Source organism: Coregonus clupeaformis, unplaced genomic scaffold (assembly GCF_020615455.1).
Source record: "Coregonus clupeaformis isolate EN_2021a unplaced genomic scaffold, ASM2061545v1 scaf0629, whole genome shotgun sequence".
Taxonomy (NCBI): domain Eukaryota; kingdom Metazoa; phylum Chordata; class Actinopteri; order Salmoniformes; family Salmonidae; genus Coregonus; species Coregonus clupeaformis.
The window spans coordinates 132,081-148,250 of NW_025534084.1; the positions used below are offsets into that span (position 1 = coordinate 132,081).

General features: G+C 42.2%; 1 protein-coding gene across 1 annotated transcript; it reads right to left on the reverse strand.

Annotated features, from left to right (window-relative positions):
- Window positions 1-2,863: 2,863 nt before the first annotated feature.
- LOC123485248 lies at window positions 2,864-5,343 on the reverse strand. Its single transcript, XM_045216180.1, has 3 exons — window positions 5,309-5,343; window positions 3,988-4,285; window positions 2,864-3,728 (listed from the first exon to the last, which is right to left on the reverse strand). The coding sequence occupies exons 2-3, from the start codon at window positions 4,275-4,277 to the stop codon at window positions 2,864-2,866; spliced, it is 1,155 nt and encodes a 384-aa protein (XP_045072115.1). The 5' UTR covers window positions 4,278-4,285; window positions 5,309-5,343.
- Between the last annotated feature and the right edge of the window lie 10,827 nt (window positions 5,344-16,170).

The following is a 16,170-nucleotide window of genomic DNA, read 5'->3' on the forward strand; positions in this document are numbered from 1 at the left end:
TGTCATGAGAAACACATGTTCCCATTGTCAATGCAAGTGAAATAGATAATAAACAAAAATAAAATTAACAATAAAAAATTAACAGTAAAGATTACACTCACAAAGTTTCAAAGGAATAGAGACATTTCAAATGTCATATTAAGGCGATGTACAGTGTTATAACGATGTGTTGAAGTACAAAAGGGAAAATGAATAAACATCAATATGGGTTGTATTTGCAATGGTATTTATTCTTCACTTGGTTGCCCTTTTCTTGTGGCAACAGGTCACAAATCTTGCTTCAGTCATGGCACACTGTGGTATTTCAACTAATAGATATGGGAGTTTATCAAAATGTGATTTTTCTCTCTCTCTCTCTCTCTCTCTCTCTCTCTCTCTCTCTCTCTCTCTCTCTCTCTCTCTCTCTCTCTCTCTCTCTCTCTCTCTCCCCCCTCTCTCCCCCCTCCCTCTCCCTGGACTTTCTCTTCTTCCAGCTAACTGTAGAGGTGAACACTGAGAGTAGTTATATTATCCTGCCTTCCAGGTAACTGTAGAGGTAAACACTGAGAGTAGTTATATTATCCTGCCTTCCAGGTAACTGTAGAGGTGAACACTGAGAGTAGTTATATTATCCTGCCTTCCAGCTAACTGTAGAGGTAAACACTGAGAGTAGTTATATTATCCTGCCTTCCAGCTAACTGTAGAGGTAAACACTGAGAGTAGTTATATTATCCTGCCTTCCAGCTAACTGTAGAGGTAAACACTGAGAGTAGTTATATTATCCTGCCTTCCAGGTAACTGTAGAGATGAACACTGAGAGTAGTTCTATTATCCTGCCTTCCTGGTAACTGTAGAGGTAAACACTGAGAGTAGTTATATTATCCTGCCTTCCAGGTAACTGTAGAGGTGAACACTGAGAGTAGTTATATTATCCTGCCTTCCAGGTAACTGTAGAGGTGAACACTGAGAGTAGTTATATTATCCTGCCTTCCAGCTAACTGTAGAGGTGAACACTGAGAGTAGTTATATTATCCTGCCTTCCTATGGGCAGTGCTTGAAGTGGACTGAAAAAAGTGCTGGTCCTCCTTTTAAGGTTAATATTTTCAAGCCAATATTCTATAAAATGTGTCTATACTAAAACAATATAAAATAATCAACGGTACCACAGTGCAAGCACAGCAAGTCCAATAGTTGATGCTAAGGTAGGGGGAGACAGTGTTGGATAAACATACTCAGACCTGTGTCCAAATAAATACACATTCAGAAGTCTGGTGTGTGTTTGTGTTTGGTTTTACTATCGTTGTGTGTACCAGAAGTCCTCATAAGGATACTAAAACAAGGAAATGTTGGACGTGGGGGCATTTCGCCGGCCCCCACAAGTAAAAAGGCTATTTTAGGGTTAGGGGTTAGGTTTAGGGTTAGGGTTACAATTAGGGTTAGGGGTTAGGTTTAGGGTTAGGAGTTAGGGTTAGTGGTTAGGGGTTTGGGGTTGTGGTTAGGGTTAGGTTTAGGTCTAGAAGGGGAATCAATTGTTTGGTCCCCACAAGGATAGTAAAATAAACATGTGTGTGTGTGTTTGTGTTTGTGTGTGAGTGTGTGTGTGTCAGCATAAATACACCTTCAGCAGTCATTAGAACTGAAGAGGGCTGATGCTGAATCACAGTAGGTTTCAGGTCACATAGCCACAAGTCAACATCTTAGAGACTCACCTTTGACCTATGTGGAGCTGCATGTGGTTCTCATCTGGTCTCCACTGGGAGATTAAGGACAAGCTGCATGTGGTTATCATCTGGTCTCCACTGGAAGATTAAAGAGAAACTGCATGTGGTTCTCATCTGGTCTCCACTGGAAGATATAAGACAAGCTGTATGTGGTTCTCATCTGGTCTCCATTGGAAGATTAAGGACAAGCTGCATGTGGTTCTCATCTGGTCTCCACTGGAAGATTAAAGACAAGCTGCATGTGGTTCTCATCTGGTCTCCACTGGAAGATATAAGACAAGCTGCATGTGGTTCTCATCTGGTCTCCACTGGAAGATATAAGACAAGCTGCATGTGGTTCTCATCTGGTCTCCACTGGAAGATATAAGACAAGCTGCATGTGGTTCTCATCTGGTCTCCACTGGAAGATTAAAGACAAGCTGCATGTGGTTCTAATCTGGTCTCCACTGGAAGATATAAGACAAGCTGTATGTGGTTCTCATCTGGTCTCCACTGGGAGATTAAGGACAAGCTGCATGTGGTTCTCATCTGGTCTCCACTGGAAGATTAAAGGGGTCATTCTACAGATTCGGTGCCTTTTGTGATTGAGGAGGATGAAACAATGAACATTAAAATCTTAAGCTTTTTTTTATTTGATGTGACAAAGTAATGTGTGTACTTGATAGAAAATACCTTTTCCCATCTCAATGTAGAGTATTAAGTTATTATTCTGTATTATTTTCTCAAACAAGTCCCAATTTAATTCAACCCCGTCACAGTCATTTTGTTATTCAACTATTCATTTTTCCAATAAGCTTGAGATCAGCTTCTGGCATAATCTCACAGTTTAGATGTCCCTTGTAAGTAATGGCATATTGTAATTAAAGAGAAAATCAAGAAAAACTGACCAGCACCATCCTTTCCAGTTTACGATGAAGAAATTTCTAATCTAACTCCACATTTTCGCAAGAAATGTGCAAGAATGCTGCGTAATTCCTGACAAAATTGAAATAGCCTTATTTACCCTGATTTAATACACACAATAAAAACACTATTGATGTTATATTTTGTGTATTTAATACAAAAATGTAAAAAAATAATCTCGTAACAGGGATGAATGCACCGCAACAGGGTTGAAAATCATGTAACAGGGGTTGAGTGAAAAGCATCACGTGTCATATGTTTTATCTTTTGAGATCACTAACATCAGCAGCATACAAGCTTGACATTGGAACTGTTTGGTTCTTGCATTGTTCACATTCACCGTACATGCACTGCTTATTCAAGGAACTACAACACACACTTTCAACTAAATCTTCAAGCACTGACGATTCAATAAGCTTAATTTGTTTGAGCTTCTCTGCGACAAAGGTCAGGTTTTCGTGAAGCTTACACATACAAGTGTCCCGATCAGCAAGGGAAGGGTAAACCACCCAGAAAGGCCGGAGGCGGCTGAACATGGAGTATGAAATTTCTTCTGTGTTCTCTGCAAGAAACTTCCTATGCAGATTTTTCAACGTGTCAAGGAGGAACCTCTTCTGCATCTTCTGTTTGTTCTTTGTTTTAGTTTGCTTTTTGCCAGTGGTCATTCTACTGATATCATCACGTGTGAAGAAATCCCTCACCCTCTTCTTGATGTCCACAAAGTTTGAGATTTTCTTTCTTTGAAATGTAGATACACTGCCTGTGAGCTTCCAGCGTTTCTTTGAAAAACCCAAAGCAGACTCTGAAAATGATTGCAGTCTATACTTCTTAATAATGTTACCTGCCACTACTCTGGATATAATTTGCTTCTCTCGTTCAGTTTTTGCATTTTTATAATGCTCCTTTATTTGAGCAACGAGTGCTGTGTGATGCAGTGCAGATCTTCTGACATCACTTGGTACAGCTGTGGATTTTGACGAAGTCTTCTTTTCTAAACGCTGGAGCCTTTTTTTGTACTTTTCTTTGGCCCTCCTTTCTTCATCAAGACATTTCTGTAAATCAGCTACCTGCTTTCTCAATTTGTCTTTTGTCTTTCTTGATTTTTTCTTCCCCTTCACAGATTGTCTAAAACAAACAAATAGACAATTCAATTCAATTTTATTTATTGTATCAAATCATAACAAGGTAAGTTCATAAGCAGTATAAATAAATGTTAAGGATACTATTACAATGTGAATATGTCTAAGCAGTTTTGAAGAAATAGTGTACAAAGTTACCAGAAATCATATTTGTATGCACTCCTTTGCACTCCTATTCTCTCTCTCTCTCTCTCTCTCTCTCTCTCTCTCTCTCTCTCTCTCACACACACAATCTTTTTGCTAACCTTGTGGGCTCATGTGACATCACCACGTCTCTATCAGGACTTTGTGGAGGGGTGGCAATAGTATTAACAGCCATTTCCCTTTGCTTTTGCCGCTCCTTCGCTTTTCTCCATCCCTTTCTCCTCATCTTTTGACCTCTCTTATCTAGATCTCCTATTCCTTTCTTCTTTCCTGCTAAAACATATTTTGTCCATCTCATGCGTTCACTCCTGAGGTACTTTTCCCTTCGTTCTGGATCAGCATTTCTTCTTGCCCTGTACTCTCTTTGCCTTTCTGCTGCTGTTTTTGCCATTGTTGAATCTGAAATTGTAGGTCAAGGTCAAGTCAATGACCAGTTTACTCTCCAAAACTAATTACTGTATCCTTTTAATCACTATGTAGTAAAATGAACGTGAACTTGCAGATAATACTCCTAAATATGTCAGTACAAACCAGTCGGCTAGTGAACATGAACCCCTCACGCACCAGTTGCCAAGGCAGTATACTGTATGTCTTTTTAGACTAGTCTTCATTTACATTCTCTAGTCTTTTTATGCATTACCAAATTATGCTTTAAAGCAACAAAACTTTATTTTCTGTTGATTGTATGTCCATGACCACCACTACCTCGTGTCTTAAAGATCTTACATTTCCAGGAGAATTACCTGACCACCGGCGCGCGGATGTCCCTCACCTTCCTCTCTATGTGTGTTTCCTTTCTGCTGCTGTTTTTTCCATTGTTGAATCTGAAATTGTAGGTCAAGGTCAAGTCAATGACCTGCTTACTCTTCAAGACTAAATATTGTATCCTTTTAATCACTATGTAGTAAAATGAACATGAACTTGCAGATAATACTCCTAAATATGTCAATGTATATAGGAGAGAGAACAAATTAATTGTCACTTTTTTAAAGTTATTATTTTCAAAAATTCCTCGTACTTTTAGTTGATACTGTAAAACCGTAAACAACAAACATTCAACAAGAAAATATGATTGGTATTAAGCAATATACATTAAATATTGCTAAGATTTAACAGCTATTCAACCCTGTAACAGCCATTCAACCCCGTAACATTGAAAAATGTGATGGGGTTGAATGTGACAGGGTTGAAGATTTTGTGCTAATCTGTTGCTAATTCGGGATGCTAGCAGCTAGCAGTGTGCCACATGGCCTTATTCAACAAAATACATTGTTATACTTCATAGCTATAAAAACAATTCTTGGTAAAATCTTAACTATGACTTCCCCCCCCCCCCCAACATAGTTGAATACCTGAGATTGACAAAGCCCATATGTGCTTAAAAAACATGAAATATTTATAAAAAGTGAGAGAGCAGCTTACCACTTGTCACACCAGGCTTCTCTGAAGACTTGTATGATGTCACTTCCTCATAAATGATGTCCACAGGATCAAACCATTATTTAATTGTGAGTGGGGGTATTGTTGCGTTACGGGGTTGAAAGAAATACAAGGACAGGGGTAAAAGCCTGAATTTCTCAGAAAATAAAATGTCTTATGCTGAGAAAATGGATTATGCATAATAAGGGGGCATATACAATTAATTTAACAAAAAAAAGCATTATTATTTAACACTGTGTACTCAAAATGAGTCACGCCATTTGCATGATGGTCAATAGGGACAGGCGAAATTCTTAATACTCCTAAGAAAAGCAAACATATAAGTATTGAAATTCATCTCTGTTTAAAATCATATTCTCTACTCCATATTAAAAACATGTAAAACTTTGAAATGTTGTAATTTAAGTGTAGTTTGATAAATGTTCTGACAAGTTACAACACTAGTACATCTTGGGACACTGACAATACTGAAATGTCACCGAATCTGTAGAATGACCCAAAGACAAGCTGCATGTGGTTCTAATCTGGTCTCCACTGGAAGATATAAGACAAGCTGTATGTGGTTCTCATCTGGACTCCACTGGGAGATTAAGGACAAGCTGCATGTGGTTCTCATCTGGTCTCCACTGGGAGATTAAGGACAAGCTGCATGTGGTTCTCATCTGATCTCCACTGGAAGATTAAAGACAAGCTGCATGTGGTTCTCATCTGGTCTCCACTGGAAGATTAAAGACAAGCTGCATGTGGTTCTCATCTGGTCTCCACTGGAAGATTAAAGACAAGCTGCATGTGGTTCTAATCTGGTCTCCACTGGAAGATATAAGACAAGCTGTATGTGGTTCTCATCTGGTCTCCACTGGAAGATTAAAGACAAGCTGCATGTGGTTCTCATCTGGTCTCCACTGGAAGATTAAAGACAAGCTGCTTGTGGTTCTCATCTGGTCTCCACTGGAAGATTAAAGACAAGCTGCATGTGGTTCTCATCTGGTCTCCACTGGGAGATATAAGACAAGCTGCATGTGGTTCTCATCTGGTCTCCACTGGAAGATTAAAGACAAGCTGCATGTGGTTCTCATCTGGTCTCCACTGGAAGATTAAAGATAAGCTGCATGTGGTTCTCATCTGGTCTCCACTGGAAGATATAAGACAAGCTGCATGTGGTTCTCATCTGGTCTCCACTGGAAGATTAAAGACAAGCTGCATGTGGTTCTCATCTGGTCTCCACTGGGAGATTAAAGACAAGCTGCATGTGGTTCTCATCTGGTCTCCACTGGAAGATTAAGGACAAGCTGCATGTTCGCCACCATATGGGACTCCCAATCACGGCCGATTGTGATACAGCCTGGATAAAAGATCAAAGACAAGCTGCATGTGGTTCTCATCTGGTCTTGTTGAAGCGGAGGCTCTGAAAATGTTGTACCTAGTTTAGACTGTTTGAAAGGGGGTCCTACAGGGTGTTCCTTACAACTGTTAGCTGCCTTGCTAATGCCTGTACATTTTCACATTTACATTTAGTCATTTAGCAGATGCTCTCATCCAGAGCAACTTACAGTTGGTGCGTTCATCTTAAGATACTGTAGCTAGGTGAGAAAACCACATATCACAGTCATAGTAAGTATGAACCTTGTGTTAGCTTGCCCTTGCTAATGTCTGTACAAGCCTTGTGTTAGCTTGCCCTTGCTAATGTCTGTAGAAGCCGTGTGTTAGCTTGCCCTTGCTAATGTCTGTACAAACCTTGTGTTAGCTTGCCTTGCTAATACCTGTAGAATCCTTGTGTTAGCTTGCCTTGCTAATACCTGTAGAAGCCTTGTGTTAGCTTGCCTTGCTAATACCTGTAGAAGCCTTGTGTTAGCTTGCCTTGCTAATACCTGTAGAAGTCTTGTGTTAGCTTGCCTTGCTAATACCTGTAGAAGCCTTGTGTTAGCTTGCCTTGCTAATACCTGTAGAAGCCTTGTGTTAGCTTGCCTTGCTAATACCTGTAGAAGCCTTGTGTTAGCTTGCCTTGCTAATACCTGTAGAAGCCTTGTGTTAGCTTGCCTTGCTAATACCTGTAGAAGCCTTGTGTTATCTTGCCTTGCTAATACCTGTAGAAGCCTTGTGTTATCTTGCCTTGCTAATACATGTAGAAGCCTTGTGTTAGCTTGCCTTGCTAATACCTGTAGAAGCCTTGTGTTAGCTTGCCTTGCTAATACATGTAGAAGCCTTGTGTTAGCTTGCCTTGCTAATACATGTAGAAGCCTTGTGTTAGCTTGCCTTGCTAATACCTGTAGAAGCCTTGTGTTATCTTGCCTTGCTAATACCAGTAGAAGCCTTGTGTTATCTTGCCTTGCTAATACCTGTAGAAGCCTTGTGTTTTCTTGCCTTGCTAATACCTGTAGAAGCCTTGTGTTAGCTTGCCTTGCTAATACCTGTATAAGCCTTGTGTTATCTTGCCTTGCTAATACCTGTAGAAGCCTTGTGTTAGCTTGCCTTGCTAATACCTGTAGAAGCCTTGTGTTAGCTTGCCTTGCTAATACCTGTAGAAGCCTTGTGTTAGCTTGCCTTGCTAATACCTGTAGAAGCCTTGTGTTAGCTTGCCTTGCTAATACCTGTAGAAGCCTTGTGTTATCTTGCCTTGCAAATACCTGTAGAAGCCTTGTGTTAGTTTGCCTTGCTAATACCTGTAGAAGCCTTGTGTTAGCTTGCCTTGCTAATACCTGTAGAAGCCTTGTGTTAGCTTGCCTTGCTAATACCTGTAGAAGCCTTGTGTTAGCTTGCCTTGCTAATGCCTGTAGAAGCCTTGTGTTAGCTTGTCTTGCTAATACCTGTAGAAGCCTTGTGTTAGCTTGCCTTGCTAATACCTGTAGAAGCCTTGTGTTAGCTTGCCCTTGCTAATACCTGTAGAAGCCTTGTGTTATCTTGCCTTGCTAATACCTGTAGAAGCCTTGTGTTATCTTGCCTTGCTAATACCTGTAGAAGCCTTGTGTTAGCTTGCCTTGCTAATACCTGTAGAAGCCTTGTGTTAGCTTGCCTTGCTAATACCTGTAGAAGCCTTGTGTTAGCTTGCCTTGCTAATACCTGTAGAAGCCTTGTGTTAGCTTGCCTTGCTAATACCTGTAGAAGCCTTGTGTTATCTTGCCTTGCTAATACCTGTAGAAGCCTTGTGTTAGCTTGCCTTGCTAATACCTGTAGAAGCCTTGTGTTAGCTTGCCTTGCTAATACCTGTAGAAGCCTTGTGTTAGCTTGCCTTGCTAATACCTGTAGAAGCCTTCTGTTAGCTTGCCTTGCTAATACCTGTAGAAGCCTTGTGTTAGCTTGCCTTGCTAATACCTGTAGAAGCCTTGTGTTAGCTTGCCTTGCTAATACCTGTAGAAGCCTTGTGTTAGCTTGCCTTGCTAATACCTGTAGAAGCCTTGTGTTAGCTTGCCTTGCTAATACCTGTAGAAGCCTTGTGTTAGCTTGCCTTGCTAATACCTGTAGAAGCCTTGTGTTAGCTTGCCTTGCTAATACCTGTAGAAGCCTTGTGTTAGCTTTCCTTGCTAATACCTGTAGAAGCCTTGTGTTAGCTTGCCTTGCTAATACCTGTAGAAGCCTTGTGTTAGCTTGCCTTGCTAATACCTGTAGAAGCCTTTTTTAACCGTTCCTGGACTTGTGACCAGAAACAAGCTACATAGGGGTAATACCAGAATAAATGATCTAGTGATTCTATCGCTTCGCAGCAAAATCTACAGAGCTGAGATTGTTGTATGCCCCATATACAGTTGAAGTCGGAAGTTTACATACACTTAGGTTGGAGTCATTAAAACTTGTTTTTCAACCACTCCACAACTTTCTTGTTAACAAACTATAGTTTCGGTAAGTCGGTTAGGACATCTACTTTGTGCATGACACAAGTAATGTTTCCAACAATTGTTTAAAGACAGATTATTTCACTTATAATTCACTGTATCACAATTCCAGTGGGTCAGAAGTTTACATACACTAAGTTGACTGTGCCTTTAAACAGCTTGGAAAATTCCAGAAAATGATGTCATGGCTTTAGAAGCTTCTGATAGGCTAATTGAAGGTATTGGAGATGTACCTGTGGATGTATTTCAAGGCCTACCTTCAAACTCAGTGCCTCTTTGCTTGACACCATGGGAAAATCAAAAGAAATCAGCCAAGACAGCCAACCTCCACAAGTCTGGTTCATCCTTGGGAGCAATTTCCAAATGCCTGAAGGTACCACGTTCATCTGTACAAACAATAGTATGTAAGTATAAACACCATGGGACCACGCAGCCGTCAAACTGCTTCGGAAGGAGACACGTTCTGTCTCCTAGAGATGAACATACTTTGGTGCGAAAAGTGCAAGTCAATCCCAGAACAACAGCAAGGGACCTTGTGAAGATGCTGGAGGAAACAGGTACAAAAGTATCTATATCCACAGTAAAACGAGTCCTATATTGACATTACCTGAAAGGCTGCTCAGCAAGGAAGAAACCACTGCTCCAAAACCGCCATAAAAAAGCCAGACTACGTTTTGCAACTGCACATGGGGACAAAGATCGTACTTTTTGGATGGCATCATGAGGAAGGAAAATTATGTGGATATATTGAAGCAACATTTCAAGACATCAGTCAGGAAGTTAAAGCTTGATCGCAAATGGGTCTTCCAAATGGACAATGACCCAAAGCATACTTCCAAGTTGTGGCAAAATGGCTTAAGGACAACAAAGTCAAGGTATTGGAGTGGCCATCACAAAGCCCTGACCTCAATCCTATAGAACATTTGTGGGCAGAACTGAAAAAATGTGTGTGAGCAAGAAGGCCTTCAAACCTGACTCAGTTACACCAGCTCTGTCAGGAGGAATGGGCCAAAATTCACCCAACTTATTGTGGGAAGCTTGTGGAAGGCTACCCAAAACGTTTGACCCAAGTTAAACAATTTAAAGGCAATGCTACCAAATACTAATTGAGTGTATGTAAACGTCTGACCCACTGGGAATGTGATGAAATAAATAAAAGCTGAAATAAATCATTCTCTCTACTATTATTCTGACATTTCACATTCTTAAAATAAAGTGGTGATCCTAACTGACCTAAAATAAAATGGTGATCCAAAATGGTGACGATTAAATGTCAGGAATTGTGAAAAACTGAGTTTAAATGTATTTGGCTAAGGTGTATGTAAACTTCCGACTTCAACTGTATATAGCATTCTGTTGGTGGCAAGAATTTTGAATAATAATTGAAATTGAAAAACTCGGTGTTGAATCAAGTGTTGTTTTTTGTACCAGTTCATAAACCATGTACCATGGAATCGGTACATCGAAAATCTCTTCCCATTTATTTTGCAACCTGTATGGCTTGCCTTGTGTTAGCTTGCCTTGCTAATGCCTGTACAAACCTTGTGTTAGCTTGCCCTTGCTAATGCCTGTACAAACCTTGTGTTAGCTTGCCCTTGCTAATGCCTGTACAAACCAGCCCTCCTCTACAACATTTTATGAAAGTTAGCCAGATTAGGACCCAGCTGTGTCAAAGTAACCCCACACTTTGCCACTGACTCAAACCGGCGGCATACATGACTTGCCAAACAAGTGCCACATTCCCTCCCCTCTGCTAACAAGCCCCCCCCCCACACACACACACAAATGCGCACACACACACACACATGCACACACGTGCAACACACACTCCAAATTAAAATACCAAGGTTTATTGAGCAACATTGCCAATGGTTTGAGCTTCACACACACACACACACACACACACACACACACACACACACACACACACACACACACACACACACACACACACACACACACACACACACACACACACACACACACACACACACACACACACACCCGACCAAAATAATAGTCCTCCTCTCCTCTTACTAGACAAGCTGGTAGAAAATCTCTCTAAATCCCAGCCATTGAAGTTGTTGTGTCATCCTCAAAGAGAAGCCCAGATCCTTAGTGATTAAAACCTTTTAAAACCTTCAAACCTCAAAGTGTCGAGCTAGCAGGGATGACAATGCTCGGCAGGAAGCTGTAAGGGGGTGACAAATAATTATGTTATTACAATGGTACAGTCAAATCAAAGTCTATTCATCACATGCTTCCTAAACAACAGGTGTAGACTAACAGTGAAATGCTTACTACAGGTCTTTTCCAACAATGCAGAGAGAAAGAAAATAGAGAAATAACAGAAAATTTAAAACACGTAAAATAAAAGTAATAATAAATACACAGCGAGTAACGATAACTTGGCTATATACACGGTATACCAGTAGCAAGTGGATGTGCAGGGGTATGAGGTAATTGAGGTAGATATATACATATAGGTAGGGGTAAAGTGACTAGGCAACAGGATAGATAATAAACAGTAGCAGCAGCGAGTCAAAAGAAGTTAGTGGATATTTGGTTAACTATTTAACTAACTACACTGAACAAAAATATAAACGCAACATGCAACAATTTCAAAGATTTTACTGAGTTACAGTTCATATAAGGTAATCAGTCAATTGAAATAAATAAATTAGGCCCTAATCTATGGATTTCACATGACTGGGAATTCAGATATGCAACTGTTGGTCACAGATACCTTCAAAAAAAGGTAGGGGTGTGGATCAGAAAACCAGTCACTATCTGGCGTGACCACCATTTGCCTCATGCAGCAAGACACATCTCCTTCGCATAGAGTTGATCAGGCTGTTGATTGTAGCCTGTGGAATGTTGTCCCACGCCTCTTCAATGACTGTGCGAAGTTGCTGGATATTGGCGGGAACTGGAACACGCTGTCGTACACGTCGACCCAGAGCATCCCAAACATGCTCAATGGGTGAAATGTCTAGTGAGTATGCAGGCCATGGAAGAACTGGGACATGTTCAGCTTCCAGGAATTGTGTACAGATCCTTGTGACATGGGGCCGTGCATTGTCATGCTGAAACATGGAGGTGATGGAGGTGGATGAAGGACACAACGATGGGCCTCAGGATCTCGTCACGGTATCTCTGGGCATTAAAATTGCTATCGATAAAACAAAATTGTGTTCGTTGCCCGTAGCTTATGCCTGCCCATACCATAACCCCACCGCCACCATGGGGCACTCTGTTCACAACGCTGACATCAGCAAACCGCTCGCCAACACGACGCCATAAACTCTGTCTGCCATCTGCCCGGTACAGTTTGAAACCGGGATTCAGGTGAGCATTTGCCCACTGAAGTCGGTTACGACAATGAACTGCAGTCAGGTCAAGACCCTGGTGAGGACGACGAGCATGGAGAGAGAGCAGAGGAGAGAGGGGAGAGAGCAGAGAGAGGAGAGAGAGCAGAGGAGAGGACAGAGAGCAGAGGATAGAGGAGAGAGAGCAGAGGAGAGAGGAGAGAGAGCAGAGGAGAGGACAGAGAGCAGAGGATAGAGGAGAGAGAGCAGAGGAGAGAGGAGAGAGAGCAGAGGAGAGAGGAGAGAGCAGAGGAGAGAGGAGAGAGCAGAGGAGAGGAGAGAGAGCAGAGGAGAGGACAGAGAGCAGAGGATAGAGGAGAGAGAGCAGAGGGGGAGAGGAGAGAGAGCAGAGGAGAGAGGGGAGAGAGCAGAGAGAGGAGAGAGAGCAGAGGAGAGAGGAGAGAGAGCAGAGAGAGGACAGAGAGCAGAGGAGAGAGGAGAGAGCAGAGGAGAGAGGAGAGAGAGCAGAGGAGAGAGGAGAGAGAGCAGAGGAGAGGACAGAGAGCAGAGGAGAGAGGAGAGAGCAGAGGAGAGAGGAGAGAGAGCAGAGGAGAGAGGAGAGAGAGCAGAGGAGAGAGGAGAGAGAGCAGAGGAGAGAGGAGAGAGCAGAGGAGAGGAGAGAGAGCAGAGGAGAGAGGAGAGAGAGCAGAGGAGAGAGGAGAGAGAGCAGAGGAGAGGGCAGAGGAGAGAGGAGAGAGAGCAGAGGAGAGGAGAGAGAGCAGAGGAGAGAGGAGAGAGAGCAGAGGAGAGAGGAGAGAGAGCAGAGGAGAGAGGAGAGAGCAGAGGAGGGAGGAGAGAGCAGAGGAGGGAGGAGAGAGAGCAGAGGAGAGAGGAGAGAGCAGAGGAGAGGAGAGAGAGCAGAGGAGAGAGGAGAGAGCAGAGGAGGGAGAGCTGGTGAATTCTGCAACCTCAGATTAGCCTTTCTGATAGGATTAGTCTCTAATGACTGAGGAGTCAGAAGACAAAGGGAGTTTCTGCAAAGAGGCTTAGATATGGAAGAATTAACCTTCCATTGCTCTCTCTCTGTTTTTCTCTCTCTCTTTCTCTGTCTTCCCCCACTATTTCCTCTTGTCCAAATCCTTATTTCTTTCTCTATCATTCATTCGTTCTCTTCATTTCCCCATATACCTCAAAACCCTCTAGCAAATGTCACTGTCCAAATCCTCCTTTTCGTCCTCCACAAAAACTCTCCCACAACTCTCTCAGATTTAGATAACAAATGTCAATTTCCTACACAAACATCCAGACCTAAAAAAGGTCTCTACACTCACACTCACACTTTTCTTGTCAACTCCAACTGGCTTGGTGATAGCTGATTTACTGAGGGAAAACCTAGTTATTATGACTGAGATAATGAAGATGAATGCATAAACTGTAAGTTGCTCTGTATAAGAGCGTCTGCTAAATGACTAAAAAGTAAATGTAATGTAAAGATGTATGCCTTCTTGTTGGAATGGGCTAATGGGCCCCACATTCCAACACAGGCTGTCATCTGTCTCTCCCCAACCCTCATCCCTCTTTATTTCAGCTGTCATCTGTCTCTTCCCAAACCTCATCCCTCTTTATTTCAGCTGTCATCTGTCTCTCCCAAACCCTCATCCCTCTTTATTTCAGCTGTCATCTGTCTCTCCCCAACCCTCATCCATCTACTCTTTATTTCAGCTGTCATTTGTCTCTCCCCAACCCTCATCCCTCTTTATTTCAGCTGTCATCTATCTCTCCCCAACACTCATCCATCTTTATTTCAGCTGTCATCTGTCTCTCCCCAACCCTCATCCATCTTTATTTCAGCTGTCATCTGTCTCTTCCCAATCCTCATCCATCTACTCTTTATTTCAGCTGTCATCTGTCTCTTCCCAACCCTCATCCATCTACTCTTTATTTCAGCTGTCATCTGTCTCTCCCCAACCCTCATCCATCTTTATTTCAGCTGTCATCTGTCTCTTCCCAACCCTCATCCATCTTTATTTCAGCTGTCATCTGTCTCTCCCCAACCCTCATCCATCTTTATTTCAGCTGTCATCTGTCTCTTCCCAACCCTCATCCATCTACTCTTTATTTCAGCTGTCATCTGTCTCTTCCCAACCCTCATCCATCTTTATTTTAGTTGTCATCTATCTCTCCCCAACCCTCATACCTTTTCTCTTTATTTCAGCTGTCATCTGTCTCTCCCCAACCCTCATCCATCTACTCTTTATTTCAGCTGTCATCTGTCTCTTCCCAACCCTCATCCATCTTTATTTCAGCTGTCATCTGTCTCTCCCCAACACTCATCCATCTTTATTTCAGCTGTCATCTGTCTCTCCCCAACCCTCATCCATCTTTATTTCAGCTGTCATCTGTCTCTTCCCAACCCTCATCCATCTACTCTTTATTTCAGCTGTCATCTGTCTCTTCCCAACCCTCATCCATCTACTCTTTATTTCAGCTGTCTTCTGTATCTTCCCAACCCTCATCCATCTGTATTTTAGTTGTCATCTATCTCTCCCCAACCCTCATACCTTTTCTCTTTATTTCAGCTGTCATCTGTCTCTCCCCAACCCTCATCCACCTACTCTTTATTTCAGCTGTCATCTGTCTCTTCCCAACCCTCATCCATCTTTATTTCAGTTGTCATCTATCTCTCCCCAACCCTCATACCTTTTCTCTTTATTTCAGGTGTCATCTGTCTCTCCCCAACCCTCATCCATCTACTCTTTATTTCAGCTGTCATCTGTCTCTTCCCAACCCTCATCCATCTACTCTTTATTTCAGCTGTCATCTGTCTCTCCCCAACCCTCATCCATCTTTATTTCAGCTGTCATCTGTCTCTTCCCAACCCTCATCCATCTTTATTTCAGCTGTCATCTGTCTCTCCCCAACCCTCATCCATCTTTATTTCAGCTGTCATCTGTCTCTTCCCAACCCTCATCCATCTACTCTTTATTTCAGCTGTCATCTGTCTCTTCCCAACCCTCATCCATCTTTATTTTAGTTGTCATCTATCTCTCCCCAACCCTCATACCTTTTCTCTTTATTTCAGCTGTCATCTGTCTCTCCCCAACCCTCATCCATCTACTCTTTATTTCAGCTGTCATCTGTCTCTTCCCAACCCTCATCCATCTTTATTTCAGCTGTCATCTGTCTCTCCCCAACACTCATCCATCTTTATTTCAGCTGTCATCTGTCTCTCCCCAACCCTCATCCATCTTTATTTCAGCTGTCATCTGTCTCTTCCCAACCCTCATCCATCTACTCTTTATTTCAGCTGTCATCTGTCTCTTCCCAACCCTCATCCATCTACTCTTTATTTCAGCTGTCTTCTGTATCTTCCCAACCCTCATCCATCTGTATTTTAGTTGTCATCTATCTCTCCCCAACCCTCATACCTTTTCTCTTTATTTCAGCTGTCATCTGTCTCTCCCCAACCCTCATCCACCTACTCTTTATTTCAGCTGTCATCTGTCTCTTCCCAACCCTCATCCATCTTTATTTCAGTTGTCATCTATCTCTCCCCAACCCTCATACCTTTTCTCTTTATTTCAGGTGTCATCTGTCTCTCCCCAACCCTCATCCATCTACTCTTTATTTCAGCTGTCATCTGTCTCTTCCCAACCCTCATCCATCTTTATTTCAGCTGTCATCTGTCTCTCCCCAACACTAATCCATC